Source organism: Strongylocentrotus purpuratus, unplaced genomic scaffold (assembly GCF_000002235.5).
Source record: "Strongylocentrotus purpuratus isolate Spur 01 unplaced genomic scaffold, Spur_5.0 spur5_scaffold_10, whole genome shotgun sequence".
NCBI classification, from domain to species: Eukaryota; Metazoa; Echinodermata; class Echinoidea; order Camarodonta; family Strongylocentrotidae; genus Strongylocentrotus; species Strongylocentrotus purpuratus.
The window spans coordinates 28307681-28319769 of record NW_022145595.1 but is presented as its reverse complement, the minus strand read 5'-3'; the positions used below and the strand labels follow the sequence as shown (position 1 = coordinate 28319769).

Genomic DNA, 12089 nt, shown 5'->3' with positions numbered 1-12089 from the left:
TACATAAAACATAAAAGAACAATAAAGAAAAAAGCTAGACTGAATGAAAATTATGTTATGCACCGACTAACAGCGACAGACGTTAATATTCCCCCATTCAAAAGTACATAATGAAAACTCAAAGACAAAAAGAATGACATTGTTGTACAAGGAACTTAACATCGAAAAATACGAAGACAGAGCGTACACTACGTTGGCCGGTTGGTACTGCTACGTACAGCGGTTATGGAAATATATATATATATATATGTATTCGAAGTTTGCAAACTGGTTGTCAAATAACGGACGTCAACTAAAAATCTTTTCATCGGTGTACAGAAAGGATAGATTTTAAGAGTTCTGTATCATGTTTCGTTCGTTGAATGCTAAATGTGACACAATCGATGGTGCTTATTATTCATACGACGGAACATGTTTTCGCCATTTACATTATTGAGGTACACCATCAGGTAAACTGTTATGCTTATACATCAGAACCACTGTTGTATAAAGGTTGAAAACTTATTATTGTGAGCTGAAGTGTATATAAGGGTGGATGAAATTTTGACGGGACGTATACCCTTTGCGGATATTTTGAGAGTTATTATGATCATTTTGACGTACGTCGAATGCTACAGTGATCACAATGATAGTCTCGTCTCAGTCTGGAAATGGCACTTTGGCTCATTCTTCTTCTGTTCTACTCAGGCCTCAGCATAGCGTTAGGAACAATCTTCGGTCTTTGTTGTACTCTGTCGCAGAAGGCCTCAACAGTGAAGACCTCAATAAAATCCTCTTTCTTACATCCGACATCATCAAATCGAAACCTGTAAAGGAAAGGATTAAATCACAAGGCTCATCGCTGGATCTCTTAGAAGTTCTTCTGGAGAGAGATGCACTGGATGAGAACAACATCAATGTTCTTTTTGATCTTCTCTCAAAAATTAGAAGATTTGATGTCTTGAGAAAGGCAAGGACCAGATGGGGTAAATGCTTTTACGTTTTTTTCTTCTTAAATATAATATGTTCAAGTTCAAGTTCAAGTTTTATTTATCTTTCTTTCATAACACACATTACAAATATGACATGAATATAACAAGTTAACAGAATATGGCGTTACAATAGCTAAATGAGATAACCTTGGTTGAAAGCAAGGCTTGTGGAATCAAGGTCCCTCATGAGTAGCTTATGAGTATGTCCTAAATGAACAAACTCGTCAGATAAGAATAATACATATAAACATAAATAAATATCACAAAATCTACTGACTACTAAATAATGATTATAAACAAGAGAAGTAGTAAAATACTACGAGCAACAGGACGGAAACACATACAAAAAGTAAACAAGACAGACAGATAAATAGACGTTCCGTTTGAGAGATGTGTAGAGATGATTGAAGATTTCATTATGACTTTTAGAAGTTCTCCCTTCCTTTGTTATATAAAGTGGCATTTAAATAAATTTCATTTAGATAAGCATACGACATATCATGTAGGTGTTAAATCCTATTATTATTTATTGTTATTTGTTGTATTTTATTATTGTTTATTGATACGGGGTAGCCCATTCAACATTAGTTGGTCTCCCATAGGGCCCCTCTAAAAACATACACAAAATAATTATGGACTGGCCTTGAGGGGGATACCACATATATTTCCCAAACTAGACTCATATTGCCCCGAGTCAAAGACGACGGCAATATGGGTCTTGTGAGGGCAATATATGTGGTATCTCCCGAAAGTTAAGCCAGTCAATATTGTTATTGTTATCCAAATCACTAGAGCAAATACATAAATCAACCATGACAATCTCATAGAACTGAAAAAGCTTTGTTAAACCAGCAACGTGCATCCAGTGCTTTACAAAATGTTTCGATACACTGTAAACAGTGTGCCTTGTAAATTGTATGATTTTGTAAAACTACTGCTCAGATGTCTGATACGGGTAATGTAAGAATGAAAGCAAACAATAATGCCAAGTAAATAGTTAAAAAGAGCATGTGTAAAACAACGATATATATCAAGGTGAATGTTTGCGAATATAGAATAATCAAATATGTTAAAGTACAAAAACAAGTAACAAGAAATTATAAGGATTAAACAAAATATGAAACAGACTACGGGTGAGTATGTGTGCCGAAGAATCCATTATACGTCCAATGACTTGAGATATACATTTGTTTATAAATGCTGTCAAGGCCTCTCTCCTGATTACTACTCAAATTATTTCCAAGAGTTAAGTAAAACACGTGATAAAAATACGAGGCAATCTGCCAGACACGATCTCGTCGTTCTCAAATGCCACACTGAGTTCTGCAAACACTCTTTGTATTACCTATGTCCAAATTTGTGGAATAATTTGCCGGTTATCATACGGGAGTTAATGCCCTTTTTGGTATCTTTAAAATGTATTCGATATCTGAAAGGCTTAAAGACATTTGTATTAAGCGCTATATAAAAATTGAATATTATAATTATTATTATTATTATTATTATTATTATTATTATTATTATTATTAAATATTATTATCCTGTTCAGACTTTAGAACATTTCCTTTGATGGGCTGTAAATATTACACCTAAGGATCAGACGGGCTGCCCTCTTTTGAAGTTTAGTAATTCGATCTACATGAATATCATTTTCTACAAAAGGACGAATTCTATTTAACATCGCAAGACCAGCAAATATTTTTTTTTGCATACAGAATCAACTTGTTCATGCCATAATGAATGTTTATCTATTAGTATCCCGAGACATTTAATACCTACACAATGATTGATTAAACTCCATCGTAGGTGATGCAATTTGCTGTTATTAGTGCAGGTACTAAGTTTTTGTTTACTCCTTACAACAATAAACTATGTTTTCCGTGTATCTAAATGCAACCTATTGTCACTTATCCATGTACCTATTGCATTAATTTCGTGTTGCAATTTATTCTCCAATTCACGGATAGAAGTTCCGGTGACGTAGAAAGTGGTGTCATCCGCATACATTATGACATTTTCTTCCCTAAAGACATGGACCATATCGTCAATATAAATCAAAAATAGAAGGGGCCCAGTTTCGAACCTTATGAAACTCCTAGATAGGGAACGTTATTTTGACAAAGTTTGTCTAATTGACACCATTGTACTGTCTTGTTGCTTTATTCATAAGGTATGATTTAAACCAAGATAACGAACTATTAGATAACTTGTTTGTGTGCAGTTTAGCTAACATAATAGATGAATCAACTGTATCGAATGCTCGTGTTAAATCAACAAAAAGAGCACCAATAATTTTGCCATTGTCTATAGCACGTATCAACGGTGCAACGTATCGTTTTCCTTCTATAATAATTAAATCAAACGTCTAAGCTTTTCGCGCGGGAAGGGGGAAACTGAATTCAGACAAGGATTAAGAGTCGAAATCGGTACAACGAATCGTCTGCTCTAATAATTTAAGGAAACGTCAAAGCTTCCGCGCTTCGCGCTCAAGGGGGAAACTGAATTCAGGCAGGCTTATTAAGAGTCGAAAACAGTACACCGAATCGTCTGCTTTTTCTCATAATTTAAGGAAACGTCTTAGCTTCCGCGATTCGCGCGGGAGGGGGAAAAACTGAATTCAGATAAGGATTAAGAGTCAAGAACAGTAAAACGAATCGTTTGCTTTTTCTCATTATTTAAGGAAACGCCAAAGCTTCCGGGCTTCGCGCAGAGGAGGGAAACTGAATTCAGACAAATTAGGGTTAAGAGCCGCGAACGGTACAAAAAAACGTCTGCTATCTAATAGTTTAAGGAAACGTCAAAGCTTCCGCGCTCTGCGAGAGGGGGGAACTGAATTCAGACAAATAGGGCTTATTAAGAATCGAAAACGGTACAACGTATAGTCTTCTTTCTCAAATAATTTAAGGAAGCGTCAAAGCTTCCGCGCTTCGCGCGAGGGGGGGGGGGCTGAGGTCAGATGATTAGGGCTTAATAAAGTCGAAAACGGTGCAACGTATCGTTTTCTTTCTATAATAATTAAATCAAACGTATAAGCTTTTCGCGCTTCGCGCGGGAAGGGGGAAACTGAATTCAGACAAGGATTAAGAGTCGAAATCGGTATCGTCTGCTTTCTCTAATAATTTAAGGAAACGTCAGAGCCTCCGCGCTTCGCGCTAAAGGGGGAAACTGAATTCAGACAGGCTTATTAAGAGTCGAAAACGGTACAACGAGTCGTCTTCAATTCTTTCTCTAATATTTTAAGGAAACGTCAAAGCTTTCGTCTTTCGTCTTCTTTGTGCATGGCTGATTGTCAACGAAACGGAGTTAAGCCTTTTGTCAACTCTGTTTGTTGCTACGGCAGGTAGCCAGTGAAAACGAACTTTAAACAACAGAACTTTGTTATTCCTGGCTCATTTTTCCTGATTGAGGTGTCATATGAAAGAGCAGAAATTGAACTTTCTAGAAATGTGATTTTCTACTTGAAATTCAGATACCGCCCGCCAAATAACTTTTTGGTTTCCTCTATTCAAATTGCTTTTAATCACTTATGCGTGAGATATGAGTCATTTGAGTTGCATCAAATTAAAGAGGAGGATCTAAGCTTTCCAAATATCTGTCATTTATTTATTATAATTGTGATTAAGTTATGATACAACATCGATAGTTCTCGGTTTCATTTTTTCTGGGACGCACTGTAGATATTCCATAGGAAAAACGATTCAGCCTTCAGGGTTAAATTTGTAAATATTGGGACATTTAATTTTGTCGTTAATTGATGGCTAGTTTTGTCGGTAATCATTGGCCTCTACACCCTCCCCCCCCCCCCCCCCCCCCCTGAAAAAGGTCTAGCGACGCCCCTGAGTATGAATCAGGGAACAAACTGAAAACTTCGTCTCCTTCATGCATGCTGCCATTTGGACAAAACCGTTTTTCTCTTGTCTTGCTTCCTTTTCTCTTCCCCCTTCCTTTTTTCTTCTGCCCGTTTTTTCCCCTTTTCCCTTTTTTCCAGGGAGCAAGCCCATATGGGGCCATATGGGAATGATTTGGAGTGCACACTATTTTTTTTTTTTGGCCGGGGGCACGTCCCTGTTTTTCAGTACATTTTTTGCGAATTGGGGCTGATTTTAACACTTTTTTGGGGCCGGGGGCACGTGTCCCCTGTGCCCCCCGCCCCCTTGGATCCGTCCTTGTGATCATCTTGCGAGTAATAATAATCAACTACTCTCATCTGGCTCTCATCATTAATTTTTCTCTTATTTTTTTTTTTTTGATAGTAAATTGTTGGGGGGGGGGGTGATCGTACAGGCCACCTCCCCCCCCCCCCCCACCTGAAATATTAGGGGGATATACCCCCCCCCCCCCGGATCGACACCCATGCACATGGGACTATGATGAAAGTTGCTTGGCTACATTATATTCTCCAAATCGTATAGAAGTAAAACAGGCAAGAAGATCATACCCACCAAAATCCAAACTAAAATCACAGTGAAGATGTTCCCAGGGCAATAAAGAACACTTAATTGATAATCGTTGATTAATAGTTAATAGAATTGGTCGCAGACTGATAAAAGTAGTACAAAAATTCGCAATCCTGTGCTTACTATAACTGTGTCTCTTTTACTGTAAGGCATTTACAAAGGCGTCTTGTGGGTGGGGAACGGAGGAAGTTACTGACTGGCGCTCATTAGAATGCACAGCCCAGTCTGCCTTGTCGCGAAACCAAATGCATTCTAGCAAGATAATATTCTTCATTTGACCGTCTCGACCCAGGTAATTATGTGGGTATCTCGTTAGTAAGTCATTGGCTTGAATCCGAGTTCAGGGCACTCATTTCCTGACATTTATTTTCGAATTCATTCTTTTAACAGATCAATTAAAAAAGCAGGTCAACCCTGATGATCAACACGCGCCTTGCCTAGTGTCTTCCTGTCATGATGGATCTGACCCTTCCGAACCCCAACACCTTTCACGGCCTGTCAGAGAACTGGCCAACGATGGCATCGTCGAGAGAAGGAGACTGCAGTTTGAAGAAGGTCTAAACAAGGACTATCGTCCAAGAGGAGGTTACAGAGGACAGCACCCGACGGCAACTGATATTGATTGGAATGACGAAGAAGTCCAGGAACTAATGAAAGAGTTGTTTCGACCAAGATCTACACCCGTCAACAGGAACGATGGCACTCGTGAGTATCATGCAAGATGTCGGTATAGTCCAAAGGCTTGGCGAGATTTCCTGACCAAGAGTATTGCCGCCGGATCGTACTATTGCCCGACCGATGAAGCAATGTTGAGCGCCCATAACCTTTTGTTGCACGATGATGGAATCATCGATCCCATCGGTGTCTCAAAATTAGAATTTGTGAACTCGCCAGAACTAGTAGAGGATGCAATGGGCACATATTTATAATAGTCAAGAAGATAAAGAATAATACAAATATCGAAAGAATGCAGGACTCTCCTACCAACCAGCAAACTTTGGACGCCATGAAACACAATACTGTATAGTGCCCAAGTAGCCATGACTGATGCAGACTGCATTCAAACGTTATATGCCTCATGTACTGCCACGAAGTGTTTTTTTCGATTTAATCGACTGTTTAAGTGACTCAGGGCCCCTTTTCTTAGTTTTTCCTAGAGCTCGCTCGCTTTCATTTATAGATGTTATAATTATGTTACTCATAAAATAACTGTTTAGTCTTTCTTCATTAGATTGTGCTCAAAATTCATCAGGGTTTGTTTTTTTTGTCCTCTTTATAAAATGTAATTTTTTCGCACTGCGGCCTCAAAAATATTTTTTTTTTTGCTCGCTAGCTCGCTCGAAAATTAATATTCAGACCATCACACCCAACTGCAAAGTAAAATCTTGTTCCATGTAGAGAGAGAAATATTATTTGTCTGCAGAACGGGTGTATAGCATGCAGATATTGTTTGTATCGTTAATTATTGCATACCTAATTATGTTGGGTTATACGGGGACGTTGTCCCGGTGGAAAGTAATTTTCATAGGCAGCTCGGACAGGTGTGCGAGCTACCGGGGCGCCAGGGAAACTAGGGCGTGGCATCATCAATAAGTCTGTGAAATGTTGTTGTGTTGTTGTTGTTTTAGTTTTAAGGGCGTGTGTCATTCAATTATGAATATTTACGCCGAATTCAAGTTTTTTAATATTTTTCAATAATTTTAAATGGAAGCAACAAAAAAAAAGGAGGGAAAAAAAAATCGACGCTGTTCAATTTTTCGCATTTTGCGGAGATTCCAGACAGGCTGTCGACATAAAATCATTTAACCGTTTTGTGCGTATTTTCTGGCCAGCCCGGTTCGGTACGTTGAACAGGCTTCTCGGCTTGCATGTTCATGCGCAGACTAGGCCCCTCCAACCATTGAAGCTTGGACTTTCATCAAGACAACTTGTATTTACAATGAAAGTTCGATGTGTCATGTTATGTGACGACATGGATCATAAGGTTTTCCAGAGTCTTTATTCTCGTTGAGTTTACCATCTGGTTTTAACCCTGGGTCTTGTGCGGCCAGATTCCAGAAGAAAACGACGACTAGCAACTTGTCAAACATTCATACGAAATAAACAGCCAATTATTGAAGTGCATTATTATGATGTTTGTTTTTATTGGGAGTGATGAAGGATGAAAGATGTGAATTTATATAGAACAGACCAAATATTGATGTCATCCCTGGTAGTGCCATCACTATCATGACGATGTCGGGGTTACGGGTATACACCGATGTCTAAAATGGTTTATGTTCACTTTGAGGTTTCCCTGTGTGGTTTGTAGGTGCCCCCTTTTTTCTCCCAGAAATTGCTTTTTTTTTGTTAGTGCCCCCCCCCCCCAATTTGGAAAACGGTCCGTCGCATTTGAGTGAATAGAGCGCAATTCGCAAACACGACGGGAGAATTCACTCAACCGAGATCAATTAATGTATGCAGTTCGGATTCTGTCTATTGAAATGCTATTATTCTTATCAGGTGAATGAAATAATTTGTATGGAGGCACTTCACAAATATATAGTTATGCATTCAATTTGGTTACATTACAAAAGTGGCCTATTGTACGGCGATACAGCTCTTCCGTTATGTTAGCTCGGGAACGAACGCTATTATGAGTTATGATACTACGTACGGTATAGAAAGGGTGGAGGTAATTGGAGATGGTAGAAATGGTAGACGCAGTGGAAGATGGTATATGGATTGTACGTATACGATAAAGGTAGTGGAAGACGGTAGAAATGGTAGAAATATTAGAAATGGTAGAGCTCGTGGAATGAATCTATCTTGTTGGTAAACGTATGTTTGTTTTTTGTGTTATTTTACATATAAAAAGACAACATTCATTCAGTAAAACAATAACGAATGGTCAGAATAGTGAATTACAAGATAAAATAAACGGCTGGATAGCCCATGTTCAGCACAGCTGTTTTGTTATGATGATGCTGGTCTACCATGGGGAGCAGTATTGGTACATAAAACAATACAATATACATAAACAAACAACAAAGAACAATGGCAAAGCAAAGAAAACATAGTAAAAAAAAATATAGCTAGAAATTAAATATCCAGGACAGACAGTAGAGAAAAGAAATTATAGAAGCAGAAATGTGTGAAGTAAAGTGCAAATAAATGCGATCTCTCGACATGCTCTACAAGGTCACTAAGGTCTGAATATGTGATTCACAATATGTGGTCTGTCTCAAGAGACAATGGAGTTTGTGCCTATCGTCTGCTTTGTAGTTTACCTGCTGCACTTTCTGGCAGTTGGTGCAGGTGAATGTTATGCTTCGGGGGCAGATCTAGCTTTTTGCCAAGGAGGGGGGGGGGGGGGGAGTCGACCCAGTGGCGTATCCAGGATATTCCAAAAATCGCGCCGTTTCACTGTTGTACTTTTCCCCCTTCTTTTTCCCCCTTTTCCCCTTCTTTTCCCCTCCCCCCCCCCCCCCCCCCCACTTTTTTCACTTGGCCGCCCAGGGGGGGGGGGGGGAGGGGAGGAGGTTAAACCACCGAAACCTCCCCTAGATTCGCACCTGTGCTTTGCTGTGATGGTGCTGACGTTAGCATTTCATTTCTGGGATTTCCCTTTTCCTTCCATTTTCCACTCTTATCCTCTCGCTCCTTTGCACATCCATCTTAGCATGTCGCCATTTGTGAATATTTCTCGCCAGGGCTTCCCATTCGCCGGGGTCTAGGCCAAAAAGTGTCATGTCCCCCGAGGCTGGCAGGCATCCTGGAACCGTAAGAATGGTCGCCCAACAGCTAGGCTGGGCGTCTCTAGCTATGAAGCTCCCTCTAGAGGATAGTTCAAGTTCAAGTTCAAGTTCAAATAAGGTTTTATTCATTACTTGTCAACAAGTCCGAAGACTAAAAATGCAAGTTTACATCAATATAAAAAGCATTCAAAAACATAAAGATAACATAGCAAATGAGGACAAATATATAACAATGAATACATTTTTAAGTTAAACATTAAAGTAGTAACAAGAAAACAAAACAACAAAAAAAGATTTAAAAAAAACAAATACTAGATATGAAATATTGCTAGCAAAAATGAATAAATGTTGACATATAAACAAATAAAATGTATACAGATACTTGAATTCAATTAACTGTAACATTGGAAAAATTGTAATTAAGTATTGAGTATTGAGTATTGAGTATTGAGTATTAAAAAGTATTAAAAAGTATTACAATTGGAGTCTTGGCAGTGTGCTAATCACAAGCGTGATATGAGTACAGTATAATGTATAAACATATTGCACATGAGAACAATGGAATTCCTTAGGTATTATTGGTTACAGTAAGAATAGCAGATAATTAAAGAATGTTGTACTGTAAAACATCATCAGAAGAGAATGAGGTGGAGAAGAGGAGGGAGAGACAGAAAGTGAGAGAGAGAAACAGAGAGGAGGAAGAAGAGATGAAGGGAGTAAGAGGAAGAGGCAGAGAGAGACAGACAGAGAGACAGACAGAGAGATGAGAGAGAGGGAAAGGGAGTGAAATAAAGAATAAAGAGGAAAGACCAGAACTGAAGAAGAGAAAAGGAAATTTGAAAAGAAGCAAGTTCGAATAGAAAAAAGGAATGAGGGAGTGAGAGGAAGATAAAAGTACATGCAATATCAAAATACGAATGAATGGAAGAACCCGCTATGCCAATCATCATGGCAGTTAATATTGCACATAATTATATTGCTGAAATACATGACATATAACATACTGATAATTACCTAAGCCTCAATTTATCATTATTTTCAAAAAGAAATGGAATTCCTTAGGTGTTATTGGTCACAGTAAAAATAACATATAATTATAGAAATATAATTATAGAATGTTGTAATGTAAAACATCATCATAAGAGAAAAGAGGTGGAGAGGAGGAGGGAGGGACAGAAAGTGTGAGAGAGAAAGAGAGGGGAGGAAGGAGAGACAAAGGGATAAAGAGGAAGAGGCAGAGAGAGCAAAGAGAGAGAGAGAGAGAGAGACAGAGACAGAGAGACAGAGCTGAGAGAGAGGGGGTGGCAGTGAAATAGAAATAGAGAGGAAAGATCAGAACTGAAGAAGAAAAGGAAATTTGAAAAGTGGCAAGTTCAGATAGAGAAAAGGGATGAGAGAGTGAGAGGAAGGATAAAAGTACATGCAACATCAAAATATGAATGAATGGAAGAACCTGCTGTGCCAATCATCATGACAATTAATATTGGACATAATTATATTATTGCTGAAATACATGACATACAACATACTGATAATTACCTAAGCCTCTATTTATTATTATTCAAGGATCGAGTGAAAGATGGGATGGGGGAAGTTCGGTACCTCGTAGTTCTCATCTTAGGCAAGGACAAATCAAGTGCATTTCGCAGAATGCGGCTACAGTCATTAACTCTGCTCTCAGGCAGGAGATGTCGATGAACCTTAGATTGGAGAAGTGATTCTGCAAATCTTAGAGAAAGGGATGTGCGTCTCTCTTCAAGAGAGGAGACACCAAGATGAGATTGCAGTTCATCATGAGAAAAGGATATATTGCTAGATACATGTAAAGGGCACTAACATATTCAATTTCATGGATGTTGTCTTTCCTGGGAACCTATAGTGACGAGTTATTCCAGTAACCTGTTATCAATGAATGAACTACAATACTCGGAATACAGTCTGCAAATTACTTCTTGATATGTCGGGCAATCCTCGGACAGGTTTTCAGGTCGTCAAGAACAACCTTTGTTTAAAAAAATATGCATAACATTTGAACATGTGAGTAAACCGGTCTTTTGAGAGGGAGAGAGAGAGAGAGAGATAGAGATATATAGGTAGGGGACGAGAAAATAAGTCATCACAGTACTGCTTGAGTATTTAAAACCTTGAAATAACTGTTATAAAGTATCTTAAATTTGAACTAGAAAGGGCACAAGCATCCCTATTCCTCTTAGAATAATACATAGAATAATACATAGAAATTAAAAGCAAGAAAAGTAGAGATATCGATGATGAAGTGCAGATTTACAGGTTACAGATGTGTAAGAACATATACTAGGTATTCATAAACCGATCGCGTTATGAATTCAATACAACTGATTTCACAACTGATTTCAGACCTCATATTTATGATAACATGTTTGTATTAATTTATCTATCGTTTTATTATTTGTTTGGGGCATTTATTGATCTATTCACATTCATGTGATCCATAATTTCATTTATTCATTTATTGAGCTCAATTATGTTTTAAAATTCTCTACAATAAAATTACACAAAGGAGGCAAACAACAACTTACGGTTTGTTAGGTTGATATATAGTATTCAAACATGCAGATCATGGTTTGCTGACTCAAATGGCAGGGATGGCAAAATAATATATTTCACATATCCTGGTGAATTTTTGAAAAGGAGATATCGACGAAAAAAGAAATGTGATGGGCCTTGCTGTGGATCCAGTAAATACTAATTAAGAATGAGAAATTATATTATTTGTTGGTGTTTTTTTTTTAATTAATGGGGTCCTTCCGGTACTTAATATATTCACAATGAATCAGTCTCAAGGAAAAAATAATAAACATGATTCGGGTGGAGGGGGGGGGGGGGTAACGCATACAGAGTAACAAAATAAAACAATATGAACATTTCTAAGGGTATTTAAGCAT

General features: G+C 38.1%; 1 protein-coding gene across 1 annotated transcript; it reads left to right on the top strand.

Moving 5' to 3' along the window:
* Positions 1-585: 585 nt before the first annotated feature.
* LOC105441631 lies at positions 586-6601 on the top strand. The gene is made up of 2 exons (XM_011672932.2): positions 586-965; positions 5819-6601. Exons 1-2 carry the CDS (start codon positions 626-628, stop codon positions 6355-6357), a joined length of 879 nt encoding a protein of 292 aa, XP_011671234.1. The 5' UTR covers positions 586-625; the 3' UTR covers positions 6358-6601.
* Positions 6602-12089: the final 5488 nt, after the last annotated feature.